At 43.7% G+C, this 25,413-nt stretch overlaps 4 protein-coding genes across 4 annotated transcripts; 2 read left to right on the top strand and 2 right to left on the bottom strand.

Annotated features, from left to right (window-relative positions):
* On the bottom strand, window positions 1–2,214 carry LOC115689044 (probable WRKY transcription factor 40). Its single transcript, XM_030615010.2, has 5 exons — window positions 1,978–2,214; window positions 1,796–1,858; window positions 1,075–1,407; window positions 865–981; window positions 1–714 (listed from the first exon to the last, which is right to left on the bottom strand). The coding sequence occupies exons 1-5, from the start codon at window positions 2,050–2,052 to the stop codon at window positions 352–354; spliced, it is 951 nt and encodes a 316-aa protein (XP_030470870.1). The 5' UTR covers window positions 2,053–2,214; the 3' UTR covers window positions 1–351.
* A 6,190-nt stretch (window positions 2,215–8,404) lies between these two features.
* LOC115689132 (CBL-interacting serine/threonine-protein kinase 25-like) lies at window positions 8,405–10,333 on the top strand. Its single transcript, XM_030615118.2, has one exon. It carries the CDS (start codon window positions 8,669–8,671, stop codon window positions 10,013–10,015), a length of 1,347 nt encoding a protein of 448 aa, XP_030470978.1. The 5' UTR covers window positions 8,405–8,668; the 3' UTR covers window positions 10,016–10,333.
* A 4,885-nt stretch (window positions 10,334–15,218) lies between these two features.
* LOC115689131 (metal transporter Nramp1) lies at window positions 15,219–20,588 on the top strand. Its single transcript, XM_030615116.2, has 14 exons — window positions 15,219–15,354; window positions 15,705–15,839; window positions 16,253–16,331; window positions 16,428–16,468; window positions 16,800–16,878; window positions 16,992–17,096; window positions 17,531–17,640; window positions 17,833–18,014; window positions 18,101–18,170; window positions 18,660–18,833; window positions 18,950–19,054; window positions 19,420–19,551; window positions 19,753–19,848; window positions 20,134–20,588. Exons 2-14 carry the CDS (start codon window positions 15,732–15,734, stop codon window positions 20,470–20,472), a joined length of 1,620 nt encoding a protein of 539 aa, XP_030470976.1. The 5' UTR covers window positions 15,219–15,354; window positions 15,705–15,731; the 3' UTR covers window positions 20,473–20,588.
* Window positions 20,589–21,375: 787 nt separating this feature from the next.
* On the bottom strand, window positions 21,376–25,413 carry LOC115689133 (cinnamoyl-CoA reductase 1-like). Its single transcript, XM_030615119.2, has 5 exons — window positions 25,110–25,413; window positions 24,863–25,017; window positions 23,948–24,133; window positions 23,488–23,840; window positions 21,376–21,741 (listed from the first exon to the last, which is right to left on the bottom strand). Exons 1-5 carry the CDS (start codon window positions 25,240–25,242, stop codon window positions 21,558–21,560), a joined length of 1,011 nt encoding a protein of 336 aa, XP_030470979.1. The 5' UTR covers window positions 25,243–25,413; the 3' UTR covers window positions 21,376–21,557.

A 25,413-nucleotide genomic window follows, 5' to 3' on the forward strand; every position in this document is an offset into this window, starting at 1 on the left:
TGTCAAAGAGGTACGCTTAGCCAAATATATTAGAAAAATGTCAAAAGGTCGTACACGAAGTGGTTGCTTTCAAGTTACAATCCTCCTCGTGATGAATAGTATGTCCGCCGAATTGGAAATTCAACATCCAACAACAATGGCGAGAACCAATCGACTTCTGTTCTGAATTACAACTTCAACTATTTCCCACTTGTAATGTTCAACCCAAGCAGCAGTCAATGGTCAAGTTGGACAGAAGCTGAAGCTTGAGACTTTTTCCTGTTGGCTTTTTCCCTCCTACTGTTGTATGTACGGACACATCCTGGAATTCCTTCGGAGAAACAATGAGAAAATCATCCCGGTCTCGCCATTTTATAAACATCTTTCAGTTGGATATGGGCCGACGATTTTCCCCGATATAGCTGCGGCGAGAGCGGTCGTAAAGCTCGGGTCTTTTGTCAAGGAAGATGCCATCTGTTCTATCAGAAACTGCCTCAGTTCTGGTGAATCTACTTTCGGTTGCGAAATTTTGACATCGGTTTCCAGCTCGGGTTTCATCAAGTCGAGAGTTACAGTTGGTCCAGATGAACTAAGAGAGGCCGAGTGGGGAACTGAACCAAGAGTAGCACGGGCATTTGAGCCACATGTTGCCTCAAGTAGAGATGAACTTGGATGGTTGTGCTCGCCTTCATAAGTCGCGACTATGACCGATTGGTCTTCGGCACTTCTTTGCACCTGAAATCCCAAGAGTGATTCTTTGAGTATTCTTCTTAGTCACATTTCATTTGCACGTCAAATTAGAAAAAGCAAGCAGCTAGCAAATAGTAGTTCTGTCATAATATGAAATTTCCCAAAATGAACAAAGTGGGAATGTTCTTGGCTGACCTTCTTCTTGACAGGGCAGCTTGGAGCGTGAGCGCATTTGAAGTAGGCTCTGGGACAAGGGTTGTCCCTGGTGATCTTTTGTCCATACTTTCTCCACTGGTGTCCATCCTTCACAATCTGCAAGACACACGAGATAGCTCAATGAGCAAAAACTTGAGAAGCTAGAGCTCAACTCTCGAACAAGACTGTATGAAAGCATTTTTGACTTACAAGGCTGGTATCCGATGCTTTGGTCCTATAATAAACCCTCGTGATCTTCGCCTTGATTGTTTCTTCCCTTGGTTTCTTGCACAAATCATCATCATCCGTCGAGCTGCTCTCCGAGGCTTTATTAACTACTATCTCATTGCCACTGTCGTCAGCGCTGCTCTCGGACTTTCTTTTCTTGGATGACGGGCTGATCTCCCTCTCAGCATTCTTGCTCATAATTCCAATCACCTGGTTTCTCAAGGCATTGTAGTTCTCACACACCGTCATCAGCATTTGAGTGAGCTTCTTGTTTTCAGCAGCCAGCCGATTCAGTTCCTCCACTAAAGCACCACTCTGGAATATGGAACCAAAACATGACAGTAAAATTAGCAACGCCGATTGGTATGCGAAATTACAAAAACAATGACGCGACACAAGTTGCTGCTTTGAAGCATGTAGAAATCGTTACAGCGACAGGCGTTTGTTTGGAAATAACTTCAAAAAGAGGGTGGGCACCATCACTAATTCAAAGCAGATTTTAGTAAAAACATGAACCTTAACATACTTAATGTTCTTTTTTTTTGGAAATTATCATTTCTATAAGGGAAAGCCGGGTGATTAAGAAGCTTCAGAGGATCATCACGAGAGGCTTAAGATTAAGCACTTACACGACATGCATACAAATTATGGGCTAAGACTCGAGTATGACAAAATAAAATACAGCAAGAGAAAAGGAGCTAACCTGATCTTCGATCCCTGAACAAGTCCTTCCCAACTCCATGAAGTCGCACTCCACCACGTTGGTCTGAAAAAGCAAGAACCGAGAAGAAGAAATATCAGAGATTTGCGTCAAGAAACGAGAAAGGCCGATGCTTCTGCAATTTGCCAAGATGTTTTTGAGTGAAAACGGCACAAGCAACTTACCGGAGCTCGATCTGGGCCTTGCAAAGGCCTCATGCTGAGGTCCAAAGACGAAGTAATCCAGGAAGAAGAACCCATGTAACAGCACAGGCGCCGAAGACGAGGGTCGTCGGAGTTCTTGTTCTTGCGGTATCAGAGATGGAGCTCGCAGAAAGCAAGTTGAAGACGGTGACCAAAGCAAAAGCAAACTTCTTCAGAGACAACCCTTTCGAATGCCGAAGCGCCGAATTTATCGCAAATTGACCAAGTGCAGAGCTGAACTGGGGACGCGCATATTTATACAGCGCATACCAAGAAGAAGGCTTCGGGCCGGCTTTGAGGAACGAGGGAGGAAGGAGGGAAGAGGCCGATAAGATCGAGAGCTGTAAAAGAGCTGTCAACGCTTTATTTTCCACGTGATCTTAAAAGAGGAATCCAATTACTGAAATCACAATTATTAAATAAATGAGAATGTTTGCATATATACCATGATCGATTGCTAAATACATATATATTACCATGATTCGCTTATAAAATTGATAGGCTTTTGTCAACGGATCTTTCCTATGCAATTAATGAAATATTCAGAATAAGTGTCCCGAAACATTCCTTAATCAGATCCACATAAGCATATCGAGCAACACGATAAAATGACATTTCGAAGCTAAACATGGTATACTATGATCTATAATATTTCACGTTATTCTATATATGAATTCCGCAGATGGGTCTCGATATAATTGCTTTATACGTATTCTGTCATATTTTTCTTTACCCAAAAGAAAAAGGGATCTCTTAAGTATCAACTACACACACGCAAATACAAAAGAGAAAAAGAAACGATCGTTCTGAAAATTCGGCCTTTTTTTTCCTAGTCAATAATCAAACGATTTCGTTTAAGGAAGAAAAGTTGGGGATTGGGTGGGTGAGGGATGGGGATTCAAACGACGAGTCGGTGGAGTCAAATTCTCGGTACCAAGGGGAGGGAAAAGTCAAAGTCAAGCACCACATGGGAGACAAGTATGCGCATGGGGGACATTCAGCGTTGACCTGACGTACCGGCTTTATGGGCAATTTGAATGTGGATGGCGACGACAAGGAACTGTGGGTTTTTGGGCCCCTTTTTCGATTTCACCCAAAAACGTTTTTCGCGTTGCCCTGGTTTTTCTCTGATAGTGCAAAAGGTCGCGTGGGATTCCGCCTTGACCTTTTGAAATCGGATAATTTCGTTCCGTGAAGAGTTGTCCAAGGAATGAAGTTTAGAAAAAGGAGGAGGAGGAGGAGGAGGACGAGACTTGTGTTGGTTTTAATACTCGATCTGAACGATGTGGCTTGCGTTACACCTTAAAAGCTAGAGTCAACAACCCTTTAGAACGTGCCTGATTCTCTTGTGATGTGTTCTCCACCTTCGGTTGAATCGCGTTAATGCCCTGCTTGTTTCCGTGGTAAATTAATGATTCTCCGAAGACTTCTTCCTGAAAACATGTGTCCGCTCGAAAGAATTAGCTAATGAAAAATGTCTTCGCTATGAACTGCGTGATCGACGAGAATATTTCTCGTTCCTTCCTTTTTGTAAGCAATTCGAGCCAACATTTTCGGGAAAATGTCTTCCGAATAATTCATTTTCAGCGAAACACCTCCATTTGTTTCGTGGAGAATGAAAACTGTTTTCTAGAAAACGTAATGATGCGGAAGACTATTCCTTAAAAAGCTATAACTCGTATCGTTTGAAATAATTAGCTAGTGGAAAATATTTTCATTACCGACAACGATTTCTTTCCGAACATCTTCGTGGGCGATGAGAATATCTTTCGCTCGTTCATTTTTCCAAGCGATTCGAGCAATCATTTTTCAGAAAAAAAAAATATTTTCGAAATCATCCATTTTTCACGGGACAAACGCACACTAGATATTAGTCATTATTTGGCGGCGACTATTCTTTTGCCGTTCCTGACAATTATTGGAGATCGGCGATTTACTGTCGAATTGAAATGGGCGGTGCCGCCGGCGCCGCGCGACGTCGGGAGTGAGGTCACCGTCGGTCTTGAAATGATTGGTCACCCCCGTGTCCGGAGTCAAACCCATCATCCCCCCTCCCTATCGCTGTGAAGTGAAAGTCGTGAGAAGACCAGATCGACCCAAAATTACACCAAACAGTGGCACCCACCGCACGCCAGCAAGTGGCCAAGTTGTTGGTGACCGGTCCACCACCTTTCCTTCGATTGAAAGGACAGCACCCGGAGGGGGAAAAAACAGGGGCGAGATCCCATTCAAACACCGTGGGTCTCAGGAAAGGTTCACTTGTTGAAAATCAATCCCCTGCAGAATTCACGTTCAGCAGCAACCCTCTTTTGAATGTGGATAAGGTCAGCCCATCTCCTCTGTTTTGGGTTGCCCTACAAGAAAATTCTCTTCCCTTCCCTTCCCTTCCCTTCCCTTGAAAAATTACAAGGTAAAAAACCAAGTTCAAAATTGCAAAAATTTGTGGAAGATGTGTACCATTCTGCATACTGATATGTTTGTAATTATAAAGGTTCCGGACCGTTCGGGGAAAAGTGCCAAAAAAGTCCTAAACCTTTTGCATTAGTGCCAATTTAGTCATAAACCTTTTTTTGGTGCCAATTCAGTCGTAAACCTTTTGTTTTTGTGCCAATTTAGTCATTCCGATCAATTTTGACCGGAATTTGCCGACGTGGACGCCTGCCGGCCGGTGGCCGGTCACCGGCGCTGACGTGGACAAATTTAATGATATTTTAATATTTTTTTTGAATTTTTATTTGTTTTCCTTTTTTTTTTTTTCAACTTTTTTTTTTGGTCCCCCTCTCCTTCCTCTGGCCGGTCGCCGGTCCGGCGACCGGCCAGAGGCCAGAGGCCGGCGAGCTCGACCTCGCCATGCTGAAGAAATTAAAACGGTAGGCATACTTCACCATGGGTGATTTGGAAATCCAGCACATTATGGAGTTGCTTGATCAAACTTTGCAAGTTTCTGCAAAGGAGAAAAAAATGGATACCTGCTCTGTTAAGTACTTTTTTTTCTGATAAGAAGTGCCTCCTCTTCTGTTGTAGATATGAATTACAAAGAGGTTTACGCAAATCTTCTTTTCATGTGCACTTCGCATGTTGACTTCTTATATGGTTTTGTAATTCTATATACCCTTGTTCAGATCTTCTTTGTTTTAATTTGGTTTGGTTTAGATGTTTCAGTGGCTTTGAATTGCTAATTAACTCACCTAGTGAGGTCAAGTCAATTTATATAACTTCCAACTGCAATATTTTGTCGATTTACTATACGGTGATTTATCGGAGGTATCCTTTCAATTGCCGATTCATATTACTGAATTCAAAGTTGTTCGATGCCCATGCTTCATGCAGGAGCACGTTAACCTTCGTCATGTCGTATAGGATAAACTAGTTGTTATAAAGTGTGTGAAATATCTCAGCACTTACGGCATCACCTCTACAGCAATAACCTCCTCAAAATTGCAAGGTGTAGAAGATAAATACTCTACATCGATAAACGCATGTCCAGTTTGTTTTTCGGGTAAAGCATGGCTCTTAATTGGATTCACGGGAGTTGAAGAGAAGGTGTAATGATTCTTAATTTAAATTTAAAAAATCTTTCCAGTTGCAAATGGACTTGGTTTGACATTATCTAATGTTGAGGTAAATCTGAAATAATGATCCAAATCGTTTAATTTCAAATGAATAGAAGTGCGGCAAATTTTTTTTTCCAATTCTAAATATTTAACATGAAATAGTCTCGCGCTGTCCGCAAGTTCTAATCTTTTCACCTCTTTCTTTTTTTTCTTTTGTAATAGATTATCCACAAGTATTAACCGAGAGAGTGAAGAGCCACACCTCCGAAAACATTATCTAAAATAGAGAATTTTCATATTTGAGATTGGGGCGAGTCGATATTTTTTTTAATCATTATAATCATTGCAGAGACTTCACTAAACTTTTGCCAATCATTGGAGAGGCTTCCGAGTTTGATCGGGAATTTGGAAATGCTAATTGAGATGGATTCCAAATGGGATCTAATAGGTCACATCATGTTCATGAGCTTATTGACTGCACTTGTTAGTGGCTCAATGTTTTAATACGATAATTGTCAATAATTTTTCCCATTTAAATTGACACCAATTTAAAGGATTTAGGACGTAATTGGCACCAAAAAAAGGTTTAGGACTAAATTGGCACCAATGCAAAAGGTTTAGGACTGAATTGGCACCAAAAAAAAAGTTTAGGACTAAATTGACATTAATGCAAAAGGTTTAGGATTTTTTTGGCACTTTTCCCGTATCGCACCCAATAAAGTTTTTTTTTTGGGTCATAAGTTAATTCTCATTGAAAAAGCTTGAGCTCGAGCATACATAATGGAAGCAAAACTTCAGAACATATAAGAGCCCAAAGGACTTGTAGGGGGAGGGGATGAGAAACCCGGCTTGAAGGGAGAACGTTTCGCCTTCGGGTTTTAGCGACCCAGTCTGCCACTCGGTCAGCTTCGTGATCGCAACGGGCTGGATTGAGATCAGAGAAGAGTTTTAGACGGCTCGGGCGTCATTAATAAGCACACTCGCATCCCATCTTTCTCGCGCTCGACACCTCACTCATCAGTTCAGAGTTCTCAGACCCCAACTCTCCCAACACTCTCCGGTTTGTGCTCGCAGGTGATTTAGGGTTTCCACTAGCGTCGCTGCTTTGATCTGAATTGCACCCAATAAAGTGTAAACCGAAGATACAAAGATTTGGGGAAAAAAAGTAAAAGTTAAAAATAAAGAGTCAATAACAAATAAGGAGAATACGTATATAAATAGAGGACTTTTATCATTTACTTTTTGTGCTTTCACAACATTGGAGGTCCTTACCAATTTTTGTTAGGCATGGAGCACCACAAATATCTTGCATGCTGCAACTAGTGTTTGGACAGTCCAAAAACTTGGGCAAAGGATAGTGCAGATGCTTACTCCTACTCCACCTATAGTTGTTACATAGTAGCAAGTCTTCTTTAGTTGGGGTTGACGAGGGTCTTCCATCCACATACATGATGGAACTTAGAGAGGGCGACGCGCTACCCCTTTTTTTTCGTGCGACACGAGCATACTATTCGATGAGGCGTGGCACATATACTAAATTTTAGTTTGAGCACTCGAGACGTGTTCGCACGATAGAGGGTGCGGCAATGACGTGACGTACTGTGCCAATGAGTTGTAGAACGTCGTGTTGAAAATGCTCGACATCGATCTCTCCTGACCCGTCGATTCTCACAATGATTGGAGTGCTTATTGCCCTAATGAAAAAGCATACGGAAGTACCTTCTAAGAACATATGACATGCTGTAATCTGACATTTCTTCAAGGATAAAGTCTACATCTAACGAGCCAGAGAAGTAAAAGCAGAAAGGATCTGAGTTTCTAAAGGGCCCCTTTCTCGTTAATGGGCTTTACCAAACCCCCAGGAGGAGAACCTTGTAAGCCTAGCCCAATTATACCATGTATAAAACTGACCTGTGGGCTGTGGCTGTGAATAACGTTGGGTCCACTCCAAGAAGCAGATTCAACCTTAATTAAGTTCAAATTATTTCATTAAATGGGGTTAAAATAGTATTGTAATCAATTAAGTAACCGCTCCTAATCTGATAACTCATTTTGGGTTTTGGTGGAATCATCCGTTTTGCCACTAATTCCGGGATGCTCTATCCCTATTTTCTCACCAAAAATATATTATCCACATCTAATTTCAAACCACTATTCCCATTCGCCAAAACCATCCACGCTTTGATCCAATTTCAATTTCCGACTACTAAGATTTATTCCGTATCGCCGTTGTTGACCCTCTCGGTTGTCCCGACGTGGTTCTTATTGCCGGGACCCAAGTCCCCAATGCTAGGCTCGGGAGCACAAACCGCGATCCCAAAACGATAGCCTCGATCATGATCGAGCCTTTGGCACTCGATTTGTGTTTCGGATGTTCGGCCCTAGCGCCCAAATTGGGACGACCCCGATGCCGGGTTATAGATGCGTGGGCCGGTGAATAAGGTCCAATGAGATGACCCTTACTGTTGTCTCGCTCACCTAAACATGCCCCGAATCTGACTAAAACCTCCTTACTGTCCTTGGTCTTTATTATGATTTTGGAAACTACATTTCCTCAAAAAAGAAAGTGGAGCAAACTGTTATGGTAAATTCGGAATACTTCAGAATCAGAACCAAGGAATAATAATGTCCATTGAAATCGAAACCTTATGGTGTTTCCGATAATGGTGATATGGCCTCCACCGCCACTTCGCTTCACTGGATGGGGAAGGACTCGGGAAGCTTCGCCATAACCGTAAAACTGAAATGGCTGAACAGAGTCCCAAGGATGTCATACATCAGTCGTGTCCCACCCAACCGCCAAGTGTCCTCCACCTCGCAAATGGCAAATTGTTATTTTCTCCTCCCAACTATTTGAAACTATGAGATATTTCTATGTGCTTGCCGCAACCCTACAGATTCGCCCACTGCTCCGAAACCGTGTCCTACGGATACAGGACAAGAATCGCTCCGTTTCTTTCCGTCTATATCCACTTCTACACCAACAGATGACTTGCATCCACCGTCGATAAGCTTTGTGTTGAGTTCTGTCCTGGAGACTGAAAACCCATCATCTTCCTGCTTATTTTCACAGGGACTCCATTAGTTCTCGAGCTTTTGCCCCCCTCCTCAGGACCCAGATGGGTGACCAGACAGAGCACGATGGAGCACCAAATGGCAAAACAGAGCCTCCAAGGAACGTTCTGTTCGGGAAGTACGAGATGGGGAGGCTGTTGGGTAAGGGCACTTTCGCGAAGGTCTACTATGGCAAGAACCTGTTGACCCAAGAGAGCGTGGCCATCAAGGTGGTCAGCAAGGACCAGGTGAAGAAGGAAGGCCTGATGGAGCAGATCAAGCGCGAGATCTCCGTGATGCGCCTGGTGCGTCACCCCAACATAGTGGAGCTCAAGGAGGTCATGGCCACCAAGCAAAAGATCTTCTTTGCGATGGAGTACGTAAAAGGCGGTGAATTGTTCGCCAAAGTTGCCAAGGGCAAATTGAAGGAGCATGTGGCCAGGAAGTACTTTCAGCAATTGGTTAGCGCCGTTGATTTCTGCCATAGCCGCGGCGTGTCGCACCGCGACCTGAAGCCCGAAAATCTCCTGCTGGACGAGAATGAGGACCTTAAAGTCTCAGACTTTGGCCTGTCGGCTTTGCCGGAGCAGCTCAGGAATGACGGGTTGTTGCACACGCAGTGTGGGACTCCAGCATATGTTGCGCCGGAGGTCTTACGGAGGAAGGGGTACGATGGGGCGAAGGCGGATTTGTGGTCTTGTGGGGTGATCCTGTATGTGCTGCTTGCAGGGTATTTGCCGTTTCAGGACGAGAATATGATGAGAATGTACAGGAAGGTGTTCAAGGCTGAGTATGAGTGCCCACCTTGGTTCTCGCCTGATGCTAAGAAACTGGTTTCCAAGCTTCTCGTTGCAGACCCCGAAAAGAGAATTTCGATTCCAGAGATTATGAGGACCTCATGGTTTCAAAATGGGTTCACTAGGCCAGTGGCTTTCTCTATTGAGGAACAGGAATTGGAGAAAAATGATGAGAACTGCAGTTGCGAGTTGGAGCTGGTGAGATCAAACTCACAGCCGCCTTTTTACAACGCGTTCGAGTTTATATCATCCATGTCGTCGGGGTTCGACTTGTCCAGCATGTTTGAGAGCCAACGCAAGTCGGGCTCCATGTTCACTTCCAAGTGCTCGGCCTCGGCGATAGTTGGGAAGCTAGAGGCGCTGGCCAGGCGGCTGAATTTTGGGGTGGTGAGCTTGAAGGACTTCAAGCTGAAGCTGCAGGGGAAGAAGGAAGGGAGGAAAGGGAAGCTGGCAGTGACAGCGGAAGTCTTCGAGGTGGCGCCGGAGGTCGTGGTGGTCGAGTTCTCAAAGTGCGCCGGCGACACTCTCGAGTACAAGAAGTTCTGCGAGGAGGATGTCAGGCCTGCGCTCAAGGACATCGTGTGGAGTTGGCAGGGGGAGAATGACTGTCACTAACTAACCGTGAGGTCAAGACTCAAGGGCCATCCATTAGAGTAGGAGCTTAAAGTAGACCGGATATAATCAGTTCACATTCCATTTCTTGGGAATTTGCACTTTCATTTTTATCCATGGTTACGCAGCAGTTTGTTCTATGTAAATATTGTTCCTATGCCGGTCCGTGCGATCGGGTATTGTTCATATCGAACTCGTGTGGTCAGTAAGCTGGCACAGATTTTCCAGGGGATGGGAATATAGCTTTTTGGGTGACCTTCATTGTAATCTACTGGTTTTTGGAAATTGAGTTGTGGATGATATAGCTCTCTTTCCGTGTAAGTTGGCCCCTAAGTCATGTGAATCTTATCTGATATCCGTGGTGGCGGCTGATTTGCCGAAGGATGGAGCTGAGATGCATAGTCTCTCGTTGCAGTCTGGGGCCTCCATGGAGGCTCAGTCTATCAATCAAGCTTTTGGTGGATGTGGAGATTAAGGCTAAAAAGAAAAGGAAATCGAATTTGATCTCCTGATGAAGCACACACTGGTTGAAAAATGATGCCCTGAAGACAAAATGCTGTCAGGAAATTAGAAAATGACGTGGCAAGGTGAAAATACCTGTCTCCGCTAAACCTTACTCTTGATATTTAATTAGCCAATCATACTATCTCAGAATCACAAGGGTGCTGATCACATGATTCATGACTTCTGTTGTCTGCTAACCATTTTCTTTATTGCTATTTTCTTGTTCTCCTCTGCTTAGACATCATTCACAGGTTATTTGGATAGATTGTTCAGCTGGCACATCGACCGGGTTGTCACTTTCTGTCATGCCAGTATTGTCGCATATACCTCTACTCTGATGCAATTCTTGGGCAGCCATATTTCTAACGACACTTTGTTTAACAATTAGAAACTACCCCAGGAAGAATCTAACACGAGCGGTAATGTAAGCAATCAATCTGTGGTCTGGTCTTTTCTCTCTTCTGTTCCTTCCAAATAGTGCAACTTTGTTCAGGAGGCAGGAAGAGGACTTACAAAAAGGAAAGGGAGAGACCTAAAAGATGGTCTCCATGACTAGTGGTTGCTATGCTTGCAGTTGGGGTGTGAAGGATTGACTGGTAGTTAATGTTTCTCTTTCGTTTGCCGCCATAATTGTTCCTCATCCGATGCTACGTGGTGGCCACTGATCACCCAGAGATTCAAGGCTTTATCAGGGGTCTGGACCCTGCAAAGAGGCACCCAAGAAAGAGAGGTGTTTTGACTTGTCAATCCCTCTCTGGTCCATGGCTCCTTTGTGGAAATAGACCCCACGAGAAAAAAGCAAGTGTGAAAGACCCCAGAAAAAGTAAGCGTGAAAGGCTCGTCGGCCTGGCCTTCTTTTGCTTATCCTGAAGACAAGTGGTGCCCAGCTTTTGCCAGCCACGGCTGCTGCTGCAACTTGGTTTTTCTTCTTGGGTATGTGTGCGTTTTTTGGAATTCTGAGCATTCCCTTTGTCAATTTCTATAGTCCTTATTAATTAGGATGGGGATAGCATCATGACTTTCGGGTCAGTCCCGCTGAGGAGATGTGCCACCTCTCTAAATTAGAAATCGAACTGAATATCGCTTTAAAATGAAAGAAAGGATATATCTATCTTAAAACGAAAGAATATCGATCCTGAATATAATTGAAATTTTTCCGAGCGAAACTTGTGGTTGAAAGTGATATTCAATCCTGCCGAGGAGATGTGCCGCATCTCCACATTAGAAATTGAACTGGATATCAGTTTCGACCATTAATTACGTTCAGAAAAATTTCAATTATATTCGGGGTCGATGTCCTTTTATTTTAACAACACAATTAACACAATGACCAACACATTCATTTTTTTGGATCCGAAACTATACCATTAAAGTAAAAGTGCCACGTAACGACAAGACAATATCATAAGCTCTTACAAATTTAAATGTAAGCACCCATAAAAATTTCACGGTTTAGATGCATTTCATAAAATAAGTCGAATCAAAATTTATGTAGAAGAGTCCGTGCTTTGTTGTTGTATAAGTAAAATCTCTTATAATCTTAGTTCATTAAAAAATGAGACATTATAATTATGTGAACGTTGAAAACCCGCTTTTAGTCATCTTGTCAAATTCCACTTAACCTTACGGGTCCATCGAGAGTGACTTTTTAATACTAATTTTCTTAGTTTTTTTTTTTTTCCAAATGTTACGACTTGCACCATTTAACTTTTAATTGCAAAACACCCGAAAGGTTTTTGAAATATGCAAATATTGATTTTTTAAAAAATTGAACGGTTACTTTTTTTTAAAAAAAATTTGGTTAAGGGAAAGCAAAAAGTATAAGCAAATGTACCCTCAATTGTTTTATGATTATATTGCTTTGGGTAACTTCCTAGTTCCTACCAAATTTGTAATACATGAAAGTTGTGTAGAGGGAGGAGAAGCAGCCAAACGAGGAAAATAGTACAAACGAACACATAAAACGATTTCCCGGAATTACTGGCCAAAGGTTGGTACATGGAGGAAGGAAGGTGCCTTTCTAACGTGGGCACCCCTCGTGTTGTAACCATCTTTCACAATGTTTTGATCATAGGACTGCCAGAGCAAACACTTGGCGTGATCACATCGCAACATCCGTGAGCCGACGATTCGTGTTTGTTGATCATGCTCGCTCATGACTGCTATATGTGTCAATTCGTGTTGTTACATAATTTTAAGAACAAGCAAAAACATGTCAATTCATGTCGGTTGCGAGTTAAATAGTGTCGTGTCAGTACCTGTACATATCCGTGTCGGTCCACAAATGTCGGGGGCCCCCTGCAAGGGACGGCAACGTCGAGTGTTGTTGGAGCTAACGTGGACCTGACACCTGTTGGCTCACCAGAAATCAGTGAAGCTTTTGATTGAAAAGACGCAAAATTCAAGGGGTTCATGAGAAATGAATCATGGCGGCCATGCATGATTGCAATAACCTATTTGATTATCAGGCCAGGGGATGGGATGATCCAGAGATTGAGCCGATCGCATTGCATAAGGGGGAAAGAGTGGGGAGACGACAAAAGCAATGGATTTGATTCGGATCAGGATGTCAAATTCAAATCCATTTTGCCAAGCGATGGGATGACGTGGTAGTAGCTCGTTTGGTTTGATTACCGCGGGGCTTTCCATGTATCTGCCACCTGTGTAATGGCGATTGATGTGAACGAAGCGATAAGGTACACCTAGGGCCAATACTATCGAGAGAAATTGACATCCACACCCATATTTTAACATGATCTCCCGTTATGTAACTCGTCAAATCGAAATTGATTTTTTTTGTTGTTGTGAGTTTTCAATCGTGACATATAATCTGTTTGAAAATGCGAAGTTAGATTGAAATCGAAGTGCGAGGATTAGCGCAGAACACTATTCGGCTATATGGGACGAGTAGTATTTCGTGTCTAGATATAATTTGACGACGGATAAGTGATAGACAAATCGTCGCACAACTTTATTGTACCGTGCCGCGACGTGCAATAATCAGTGCCGATTCTCTTTCTCTATTCAGTGAACGGTAATTTTTATCGTATCCGCAAATGATGAGATCGAAAATGTAATAACATCGTGTACAGCAACCATGCATTATCGGCCCCGCGAATCTTTTGCCCGAGCGATTTACCCGACGGCTGCGGGATTGACAGACCGTGGTGACTCGATGGGATTAGAGAAAAAGGGCCACGTGGGAAGCAAAGTGGCCGAAACCTCGTAATCTGGGCCGATAGCTAGAATTCTCTTACGGGCCCATATGATATTGGGCCTTGAATAGTTGCGCCTTGTCAAAGGCATTGTAAGGCCCGCGATTGCAGTCATAAGGCCCGCGCAACTATGAAGGAAGGGGAGCAAAAAAAAAATCACAAGACGGCCCACCGCGCTACACAATAGAGTCACCTTGCCAAGTCCGAGTCAACCAATTCATGAAACACAACCCGTACAAAGAGACTAATTAGGTTATCAGTTATCACCTTTGAGATCGAGACTAATCCGCTTTTAGATGCTATAACCAACTTATTTCATGGTCCGCCTCGACGATCAACTCCAAGCATCAGCAGGCAAATTTCCCCATGTCCAAACCATAGTTTTTCGTTTTTCTTTTTCTTCTTCTTTCTTCTTTCTTTGCTCTTGCCCCCCGGAGCCCCCCCGTCCAATACGAATACGTTCCGGGGTGGAAAACGGGTTTCGGTTTTCGGCAGGCAGATCCCCCCGAAAACGGAGGGCTCCGAAGGCCAGGTTCACGATCACGTTCGACATCGGTTTGCATTAAAGCGGGTGTCCTTGTCTCTTCGATCTCCTCAAATCTTTTGCAGCAAAGAGTCACGAGGTCATCTTGCTTTCGGATAGATATAATGCCCAATTTTCCCAGTGCTCTCGACATGCTCATCAATGTAGTCCACAGTGCAGCATTTGCACCCACTAAAATAAATTAGTGATCGGAGAATCTGAAACGTGACCCCCGCATATTTATGACAAAGGTGGCAGCCTCTCGCCCCCTATTATTATTATTATTTCGGCAGCCCTATAGGCTATGGGGGCACTCGTGGGTTTTTGTCGTTTAGCGTGCTTTTGTCGCTGTCCACCCAAAATACTTCCATTTCCATCCGCACATGAAAAGAGAGAGAATCCAACCCGACAAGACCATTAACAGCGAAACCCCCGGTCCGATCAAATCTGGAGACGCAATCACCACCGCTCATCAAATCTAACGGCGCGGGTGAACCGCACGGATCACATGCGTCCGTCGTGGGGGTTGGGCCCCGGTCCCGCTGAAGGAGAGCACAATCGGGTGGGACCCCGGAGGATCGTCCCCCTGCTGGGAAAGCCAGGACTGAAAAAGAAAAAACTCGGATGCGCAACATCAGCGGTGGACAGCGAAAAGAGCGGGCGACCTCCCGTTCTGCTGCTTCTTCTTCTGCAGCAGGATCGCGCGGGGGCTGGGGTGGGGCCCATCCATCTGCTTCCCCTTTTTTTGCCTACGTGGCGGATTCTCACCGGCTTGGACGCACGAGCAGCGCGGCCTGTGGGGGCCCGCGTGAGGTTTGGGACGAGGAGGAGGGAGGAGGGGGGCGATCTCCGACTGCTGCGCGGATTGGACTCCTCCCACCCCCGAGTTCAAATTCACGCGAGCCGAAATGAGCGAAGCTCAGGTAGATATTTCTCCCTCCCTCCCTCTCTCTCTCTATATAGAGAGAGAGAGTGTGTGTGTGTGTGTCACAGAGCTCTCGAAGAAGAAGGTGAAGAAGAAGAAGAAGACGACGACGACTCCTCGGCGCTCTTCAGTTGATTGAGGGTGGCGGCCTCTTCCTCCGTTCGCAGAACCCGAGGTGCGCGTCCCCTCTCCCCAGTGTTTTCCTGTCCGGAGCAACCGCCGGTTTCTGATTCTCCGGAGCTTTTTCGGTTGCCGCGGGTTTCGCGACAAGCGGTTTTGCCTTTCCGTGTCGATGGAGTCGCGAAGAGGAGAGAGCGTTGTGTCTTTTTTGTTGAGCTCTGATGAATGTTGATGGGATAGCGACTGATGGGCGGGCGCCCGTTCCCCGTGATTGCTTTTTAGATGGAGCAATGAGTTGGATTGGCTAGAGCTAGCCGTACTGCATGGTTCTCGCGCTTAATTGATTGGGTGATTCTCTTGCACTTTGCTTCTCTGGGCTTTGATTCGTCCATCCTGGGCTTGCAGGATAAAGCAGCAAGAGGACGTCTTTTGATGGCTTCCGCGTCTGGGCAGCCGCAGTTCATCGCGAGCACGGGGAATCACGGCTTCTACGATGCCCCGTTGATCCAGAACTCCGAAGATCAGATCGTCGTACCCGACGTGAGAACCGATACTTTGAGCATTGTCACTTTCATCCCATTTAGTTCTTTTCTTTTCTTTTCTTTTTCCAGCTTGGGGTGGGTGATCAGCTTACGATTCCATGTGAACTTAATCGTTGCGCCTTTATGCAATCTGTAGCTCAAAACAGTGAAGCACTGTTTTCGGTGTTCCCATCTTTCAGTGAGTCGCCTTGAGGGGTAGAGAACTCTAGCTAAGATCTCAAATTTAGAAACACTCCCTTAGCAGATAGAGTTTTCTGTCGGGCATGCACTCATTTTAGCTTGTCTATAAATAACTCGCTGAGCGACAAATAGGATGGGATGCCTGTCCGATCAATCATTTATTCCTACCAACTTCTAGGAACAATAAATTTGACGTCACTTAACTGCTCCATGTGCAATTTTTCCATGCAGAGGACGAGCTGGAAGAACATCTTTGCATATATTGGTCCAGGATTTCTCGTATCAATAGCTTATATTGATCCTGGAAACTGTAAGATTATATCATTCAAGAAAATCTTTTGTTGTCACAACTTGCGAACTCTTCTGCAGTTGTACTTAGAATAGCCTTTTGTCTCCAATGATGCAGTTGAAACGGATCTACAGGCTGGAGCCCAATACAAGTACGGGGTACGTGTAACTTTATCGATTCATGGCCCTATTATTGTTGAACTCAGACTCCGAGATTTAGTAACTTTGGAACTTCTTGTAGCGTAGTCTTCGAAATTAAGAGTGAGGATCCCCCAGCAATAGCATATTGTTAGAGTGGTATGTGAGCATGAAGTTCCTGCCATACTTCACGCGGACTGATGACTGAATGGCAGTCTTTAGTTTCACCGTTGTTGAGACATAAGATGGCCTGATACATCAAACAATGATGTTTCGAGCAGAGAATTACAGGGAGCTTGCTGCAAGGTTCATCTGTATGTGATACATAATTAATTTACTTCATTCTATGCAGTTGCTTTGGATCATTTTGGTGGCTTCTTGTGCTGCTCTGATTATTCAGTCTCTTGCAGCCAAACTAGGGGTTGTTACAGGCAAGATCTCCAGACAAGTTACTTTCTGCATCTTTACGAATGCCAACATGCTCTTCTTTCATGTCCTCCTACGTGAATTCTTAAAATTCTGTTTTTTAAATTGTTCGCCACAGGGAAGCATCTAGCAGAACATTTCAGGATGGAATATCCTAAGTTGCCGAATTTCATATTATGGGTTCTCGCTGAAATTGCTATAGTTGCCTGTGACATTCCTGAAGGTAATATTCTCTGTTGTGGCCCCAACAGATTTTAGTGGATCTAACTTGTGGCACTAGTCAGAGGCTTTGCGTCAGAAAGTCCAACCCAAAAGCTTAAACTATTAGGTAGAGGGAGACCACATAAATATAAATAGCATTTATGGCCCGTTGTCAATCGATGTGGGACAATACTTCAACAACCCCACCCAGATACCATGTTAGAAAGTCCAACCCAAAAGCTTAAACTATTAGGTGGACGGAGATCACATGAATATAAAGAGCATTTAGGACCCGTTATCAATCGATGTGGGATAATACTTCAATACTTTGATAGTTGCAATCACCATGGCTGCACAACTAAGCACATTGCATCTTCCACATTCGTCGCCCATATTTATTTTTTAGGATATGCAGCTCATAAACCGAACTTTTAAGTGTCCTTTTATTCGCTCCAGTGATTGGAACTGCCTTCGCATTAAACATGCTCTTCAAGATTCCAGTATGGTGTGGTGTTCTATTGACAGGGCTCAGCACATTGATGCTTCTAGCATTGCAGCAGTATGGGGTACGATGACAATTATTCATGTCTATCTTATTTCAGGCTAAAGTTCATTTCCTCGATTCTTGATATCTAATAAGATAGATAAAAAGTACAGCAGTGAATACGTTAATGCAGGGGTATGTTGCGAGAAGATCATAGATTAAAAAGGTCGAACTTGATTTTGGGTTTACCATTCATGTGGTTTATGTTTTACAGGTCAGGAAACTTGAGTTCTTAATTGCTTTTCTTGTATTAACAATCGCGGCCTGCTTTTTTGGGGAGCTTGGCTATGCAAAACCGGTTGCTAGTGAAGTCCTTGATGGGCTTTTTGTTCCCCAACTAAAAGGAGATGGCGCAACAGGTCTTGCAATATCATTGCTCGGGGCTATGGTTATGCCGTAAGTATCTTACTTGTGCAGATATATTTATGATCTTTTTTTCTGCTCAAAATTCATCCGATACTTGTTGGGTTCTATTCATTCAGGCATAATTTGTTCCTCCATTCGGCGTTGGTGCTTTCACGAAAAATACCACGATCGGTTCGTGGCATCAAAGTAATTTCTTTTGTAACTCTACAGTTTCCACAGTGTATTCGTAGTAATTTCATGCGGTGGTGCCTTGAGTGTGCAACCATCTTTCGCTTTTAGCCTGTACCTCTTTGAGTTGCCCAAAGGCTTGATTGCGATGTCTCCTCTTTCATAGAAGTTTTTTTTGTCAAAGGTAAAGTCCATGTTGATCTCCCCAAGACCCTAAGACAATTAAAATCACCGTAGTACTCCATTTCCACCAAATATCTTAGATCGACTCATATCTAGTCATTCGCTTGGCTCTTTGCTGACAAATTCACGCATTGACCAATTCATGGACATTATTATAAAAACAAGCATTTATTGAACCCAAAAAGATCCTTCACTTGTTTTGGTTCATACAGTAGGTTAATGGAAAGACATAGAGAATTTTATATTTTTTCTCAAGTCTCTTTCTCTGGCTGTGATAGTTAGCTCAGCAAACTAATGGTAAGCATTTGTGGCACTTTCGGGCAGGAAGCTTGCAGGTTTTATATGATAGAAAGCGCGTTTGCTCTCATGTTGGCATTTCTCATTAATATCTCAATCATATCCGTAAGCGGTGCAGTTTGCAACTCAACAAGCTTGAATCCACAAGATCAGGCTGGCTGCCAGGATTTGGACTTGAACAAAGCCTCCTTTTTGCTAAGAGTATGTGATTTAGCAAGATATTATAAAAGAAATATCTTACAAGTGCTGTTTGGATATTTTGTTACGCATTTGTCAATTGAAGGAAGTATAGCCATAATTTGAATGAATTTTTGCAGAATGTTTTAGGTCGTTGGAGTTCTAAACTCTTTGCAATTGCTTTGCTGGCATCGGGTCAGAGTTCTACCATAACAGGAACATATGCAGGGCAGTATGTAATGCAGGTATTCGCGAGTTGATTCTCTACAGTATGGAGGTGAAATAATCTAATTCTGCTTCCATTTTTTAAGTTCAATTTTGCCATTGTAAATTCGAACACACTTGGCATTGGGGTCAATTAAAGTATACGAGAGAGAACGAAAAAATATTGTAACTAGGTACTTTTTGTGGAATATCTATATTTTACCTGAACAGTCTTAAATAAAAATTAGGGCTTAAAGCGGTTCAAAATACCTTTCGCAATCAATTTGTTTGACAAGCTTTTTGTTTCCTGCGAGTTCTTGTGCATTTTGTGATTGAGTTGTTTAGTGGCCTTTCTTTGAGTCTCTAGCTTGTTTACTAATTTTTGCTTATTGGATGTCACTGCCAGGGCTTTCTAGATTTACGATTGACACCATGGGTTCGGAACTTTCTAACAAGATGCTTAGCAATAATTCCCAGTTTGATTGTTGCACTAGCTGGTGGCTCTGCAGGAGCTGGAAAACTAATTATTATTGCATCGGTAACAATCCTTGCCTTATAGTTCTCTTTGACTGCTAACACGCTGGTCATATAACAAATGACCATGGCTTTAAGTTTTGAAGTATGGCCAATTGATGAGGTGTCCTAGAGGCATCACATCTTTTGACTCCCAAGAGAGTGAATGTGCAGGAATTTTTTGAGGTGCCTATTTCATATTCAATTGGTTGATTTGTTCTTGCAGATGATTTTATCATTTGAACTTCCTTTTGCTCTCATTCCACTTCTGAAGTTCACCAGTAGCAAGACCAAGATGGGGCAATATGCAAACTCAATAGCGGTAAAGCCTAATGCCGGCTATAATTGCTACTGTACTGGATGTTATATTATTAATTAGAGTAGATTGTGAACAATCTCCCTCTCAAGTGGATGTAGAAGTTTGCATGGTTATCAGTACTAAGCATGATGATACAGGCGACTACTGTCCTCGATTACTCAAGCGGGGCATCAGAGAATCTACAGACTGCTCATGCCTTTGCCATCTCTCTCTCTCTCTCTCTCTCCCTCCCTCCCTCCCTCCCCGTGGTTTGTCTTCTTCCTCTCACTGATTTTGTATTCTCTTCAGGTAGCTGCAGTCACTTGGATGATTGGTTCTCTGATAATGGGCATTAACGTATATTACCTTGTGAGTGGCTTCGTTAAGTTGCTCCTTAATAGCCACTTGAAACTCGGGGCCAAGGTTTTCTGCGGAATTCTGGGCTTTTCGGGGATGGCTGTGTACTTGGCTGGAATCATATACTTGGTACTACGCAAGAATAAGGAGGCTTCTCATCTTCTGGCCTTGACAACAGCCGAAAGCTGGCAATCGGACAATGGACAAGGCGACGCATCAATGTTCAGTCACCCACGAGAAGATATAGTAAGTATGCAGTTGCCTCAAAGGACTCGGGTGGATCTTGACTAATCATTGTTGGGAATGCAGAGAGAGAGAGAGCAGCTTTAACTTTCAGAAATAAAGATGAACATAACATTAGTCACTGTTGACTCTAATATGAAATACCAAGGTTTTTCATTTGTAAATTGTGAATGACCTGTTCCACTCTTTTAACTTGTTTTGGCAGTATATTTAGATGCAATCAAAGAGTATTTGTCAGACCTGTTAGAAGCCACGGTCCTTTCACATTGAGAGTACACCTCTTCGTTCCTGACACCCTGTACAATTTAGGATGGAACTCTTCTAGATGACTACTTGGCTTCAGTCCCATTAGAATTCTTTGGGGGCAGCTTCTGCATACTGCGCCTCAGATGCTGACAATGCCCAAGACTGTAAGATGGAGTATACGACACTACACGCTCACCCACCAACCCTCCTTATAAATCAATGACATAAATTAATGGATGTGATAATAATGATTAGATTCAGGATGGAGCTCTTGTAGTTTATTGTTAATCCTGTAAAGCCTTATCTCTGCCGTTCAATAATAGCAATTCCTAATCACGTTTTCAACTACCAACACGACCTGTATCACGAGGACAACTACTGAAAACGAGGTCAAAACATTCTTATGAATGTGTAATTTAAAATATAAGTGGGTCAGTATTCGACCACTTAACTCGACATATTATAGTGGTATGTTCGAGAGATTAGGATTCGAGCCGTGGCCAGAGACGGTCTTCAATTTCATCGACTCAAACAGTGGAAAATGCTTCCATGGACAGACAAATCGAGGCAACGAGTCCCATGTATTTCAAGGTCTAGATCTCAGGAAGAAAATCTGGACAGTAGGGAAGAACATGATAAGACTGACCTTCAACATGGATTTTACCGTGAAAGATAAGAAAATCTAACGTGTGAATATGCTGCTCGGGATGGTAATTGATATTCCATTTATGCCAGCGATGACTTACAATGATTGGATCGACAACTTCCATTCCAATACACAACTCAGGGTTGATATCTCCTGGTTTGAATAAGAAAAAGTACAAACAAATTCTCACGCATCGGTCTCATATCTCCGAATTAAGAATGTGCACCATGACGGATCTAGATCATGCCTGAATACGCACCGAATCTTCCGGCGGGGGAGGGACCGGTAGGTGACCTTTCTCCTGCAAGCTCTTGACGGTTTCGTACAGGCACTGCTTCACCGGGGTGAACTCGAGCCCCAAGTCTCTCAGCTTCTGGTTGGAGAATTTGTATGGTTTGGCTCTTGGATTCACCTCATCAGAGCACCTGCACATGGGGGCCATTAGAACTTCAGCTGAAAATGACCCAGACCTATTCTCAACACGTTACATGGATTCAACAAACAAACAAGAACTAAAGTGACTTCATGCGTTCGAGATTGATGGAAAAATTGTCCACCAACATGTGATGTCTTGTAAGGATGGAAGAAGGGAAGAGAAAATGACTGATCAAAGTTATTCAGGTCCAAAGCATCGATCGAACCATGGTCCCTGCAAGCTTAGCTTCTCCATGGTGGGATGGAAGAAGCAAGACGTGTACGAATGGTAGGTGAAGATGCACAGCAGGGCCCAATTCAGAGAAAGGGAGACATCGATTGGGTTGGGGGAGTTAGGTGAGGACACTTCTCCTCCACACAGACAACGTTTCTGGTCTTGCATCTCATCAATGTCTCGGAATCATTATCTTCTCTGTGTGGTAAGTCAAAAGGTCGGTACAACAACTGCCCCACTACCACAAAAGAAAAAACTGGACCCGAAAAAAGAGTAAAAAAAAACATAATGGTGTCCGTAGGAGAATAATATGCCGCTCACAGTATCTTGTTCCTTTTATAAAAAAAATTAATACCGTGAAAATCTCTAAACTGATATACCTATTACAATTTTATTCTGAACTAATTTTTTTGATCACGAAAAACCTCAAACTAATATACCTTTGATAAATCTATCCCAAACTATTTTTTTTACCACAAAAAACCCCACACTAGTACGCTTGATTTTACCTTGAACTAATTTTTTGACCACCAAAAATCTCGAATTAGTATACTTGTGACAATTTTATCCAAAATTAATTTTTTTATCAATAAAAACCCCAAACTGGTACATTTGTGACAAATTTACCCTCCGTTAGTGTCCATTAAATTGGTTTAATATCACGAAAAATCATAAATTGATAAACTTGCGACAAATAGATGGGTAAAACCCCAATCTGGTACACCCGTCAACTATCACGTGTCATCAAACTCAACAATTTGATAGTAAAATTTAACGGAAACTAACGGAGGGTAAATTTGTCATAGGTGTACCGGTTTGGGGTTTTTGGTGGTAAAAAAATTAGTTCAGGGGAAAATTGTTGCAGGTGTATCAGTTTAGGGTTTTTTATGGTTAAAAAATTAGTTCGGAGTAAAATTGTCACATGTATACCAGTTTGAGGTTTTTTGTGGTAAAAAAATAGTTTAAGGTAAATTTGTCACAAATGTACCGAATTGGGGTTTTTCGTGGTATTAACTCTATAAAAAAATTACAAATTTTTTTTAGTTTTGTTTTACTTTTCTTTGTTCATTTTCTTAGTTTTGAGATAATGATAATAGGTTTGCGTCATGAAGCTCTCAGCAGAATTATCTCAAATTTCCTCCCTGTTGCCCTCACCAACTACGACGCACCTGGCAATTGGAACTTACATGGATGATCCGACACCCCACGCCTTCAGTCGGTCCAATCTTTATGCCCAAAAATATTGCAAAATCGACGCTTGGACCACATTAGTCTTGAGTAAGTCTAAGAACTTATCGTTCAAAGCTATTTTAAACATTGAAATCATTTTACTCATTATGTAAATGTCAGGCTCCACCAAATTTACCATGGGCTGTAACCTTTGTTTTAACTATCATGTACACTTACAGTAATCAATCTCAGGACTACCAAAGTTTTTAGCAATCTCTTATCAAAATGCTTGTTGAGGATCGTAGTAAAAGCATCGAGAATAGAAGTGAACCGTCCATAAAAGATGACTTACTTGGTCGGGAAGGGATACTCGGGGAAGAACTTGGCGAGGATTTCCACCACGTCGCCGCGGTGGAGGACGCTCTCGGCGCACAAATAGCGGCCCGAGGCAGATGGGGTCTCGAAGACGAGGATGTGAGCGAGCGCGACGTCCTTGACGTGCACGTACGCTTGGACCGAGTTGGCGTAGGTCTTGGCTGACCCGGTCAAGTACTTGAGGATGTGGATGATGCTCGCGTTGATCGTCGACTGAAGCAACGGTCCGAGCACTAGCACGGGGTTGATCACCACGAGGTCGACCCCTCTCTCCTTCGCCTCCTCCCAAGCAGCCTGTTCCGCCACCGCCTTGCCGTAGCAATACCAGTTCTGCGAGGTTCAAATATAGGATCTATGTCAATCATGGGCAATTAGTACGTGTGGGCAAATGCTGGATATGTGGATGGTAACGAGCATTATAACTAATCAAATATGACCTTGGTGCTCTTGCAAAATTCGAGGTCGCTCCAACAAGACTCGTCCACCACGACCTCCGGACCCCGGTTGGGGTCCATGGTAACTGCACCGATGGAGGAGGTGAACACCACTCGCCGGACCTTGGCCTCCGCCGCCGCGACGATCACGTTTTTTGTCCCGATCACTGCCGGCTCCACCATTTGTTCCTTCGAATTCGAACGACAAACAGATTGAGACCACCGAGACGTTCTGAGTGCAGTGACAACATCTATATATGGTCGCGCGTGACGTTTAATGTGGGATTTTATGAAAATGCAACTAACGTGCGGAGATGAATCAATTATCAAATACATGTCTGATGGTCGACGTCACCATGATCGTAGCGTGAGAAAGATGCCGGTATCTCTTTTAAGTGGGGGCCACCTAACACATCATAGCGAGGTAAGCCAATCAAGCACCGGCACGTATTAGGTTTGATGTCGCTTTCGATGTTTGGTCCGGCGTCCATATGGTTTTGGTTGGTGGGAGGAGATAAAAAACCAGAAGAAAGAGGACTCATGGTCAAAATCTTTACTCTATTCTATCTCCTCCCTCTGATGATACCTCCCTAAATCGACCCGAATGATGGTCGGAAGATCTTTCAAGGCATGCACACTCGTCAGATGCAACATGGGATGAAAAGGGTCGTCTACAATTGCCAAAAAGAAAAGCCAGTTTCACGTGAATTCATCAGTTCAAGATCACAGGATTCGCGTAATCAGTTCCAAAACGTAGTCCCTGTGAACTGGAACGTGTCTCGGCCATCTGTCCCTCGAAAAGACCGAACGAAATGCCATGCGTCGAAAGCTTAGAAACCCCCAGTCCAACCCTGCCCAGGACCGGAAGTAGATTTAGCTAAGAGGGGACGGTGAAGAGATGGTTGGTTGGGGACTCACAGGATCATCGGTGACCGGAGAGGCGGTGTGGAAGACGCCGTCGCACCCCATGATGGCTTCCCTCAAGCTCTCGTAGTCCAGCAGATCACCCTTGTGCAGCGTCAGTCTCTCGCTGGCTCCTTCCAGCTCTCTCAGATGCGCATTCTTCGGATCGTCTGTACACAACCACACGGATTATCTCCCCGAAAAAAAAGTCTTATCTCACATATCAACCGCATCGAACTCGCGTTGTTTGTTCATCATCTACCTGGGTTCCTGAAGGTTCCACGCACCGCATAGCCTCTGTCGAGGAGCAGCTTGACCATCCAAGAGGCGATGAAGCCGCCCGCGCCGGTGACGCAGATGGTCTGGCCGGAACCGGGGAGGGTGTCGACGGGCATGGTGGGTGTTCCGGCGAGGGGAGGGCGGGGCTCCGGGGAAAGAAGGGAGACGCTTCCTTTTGAGGGGTGGTTGGAGAGGGGAGAGATGAGGAGAGGCTGTCTTGTCTGGCATGCACAGGAAAGGCAGGACTTGTGGGGGATGGCCTGGTTCGAAGTTGCCCAGCACTTTAT

This window comes from Syzygium oleosum, unplaced genomic scaffold (assembly GCF_021117445.2).
Source record: "Syzygium oleosum isolate NSW1041296 unplaced genomic scaffold, Sole_v2.1 Sole_v2.20, whole genome shotgun sequence".
Taxonomy (NCBI): domain Eukaryota; kingdom Viridiplantae; phylum Streptophyta; class Magnoliopsida; order Myrtales; family Myrtaceae; genus Syzygium; species Syzygium oleosum.

Excerpts from the sequence above, each read along its gene's own strand:
- LOC115689044 (XM_030615010.2), bottom strand. The coding sequence starts at position 2,052 with ATGGGTTCTTCTTCCTGGATTACTTCGTCTTTGGACCTCAGCATGAGG. Across the intron at positions 1,859-1,977 it reads AAGGCCCAGATCGAGCTCCG|ACCAACGTGGTGGAGTGCGA; the intron begins GTAAGTTGCTTG and ends TTGCTTTTTCAG. Across the intron at positions 982-1,074 it reads AAGCATCGGATACCAGCCTT|ATTGTGAAGGATGGACACCA; the intron begins GTAAGTCAAAAA and ends TGTGTCTTGCAG.
- LOC115689132 (XM_030615118.2), top strand. The coding sequence starts at position 8,669 with ATGGGTGACCAGACAGAGCACGATGGAGCACCAAATGGCAAAACAGAG.
- LOC115689131 (XM_030615116.2), top strand. The coding sequence starts at position 15,732 with ATGGCTTCCGCGTCTGGGCAGCCGCAGTTCATCGCGAGCACGGGGAAT. Across the intron at positions 15,840-16,252 it reads ATCAGATCGTCGTACCCGAC|AGGACGAGCTGGAAGAACAT; the intron begins GTGAGAACCGAT and ends TTTTCCATGCAG. Across the intron at positions 18,015-18,100 it reads CTCGGGGCTATGGTTATGCC|GCATAATTTGTTCCTCCATT; the intron begins GTAAGTATCTTA and ends CTATTCATTCAG.
- LOC115689133 (XM_030615119.2), bottom strand. The coding sequence starts at position 25,242 with ATGCCCGTCGACACCCTCCCCGGTTCCGGCCAGACCATCTGCGTCACC. Across the intron at positions 23,841-23,947 it reads AATTTTGCAAGAGCACCAAG|AACTGGTATTGCTACGGCAA; the intron begins GTCATATTTGAT and ends TGAACCTCGCAG. Across the intron at positions 21,742-23,487 it reads GAGTATCCCTTCCCGACCAA|GTGCTCTGATGAGGTGAATC; the intron begins GTAAGTCATCTT and ends CCCCATGTGCAG.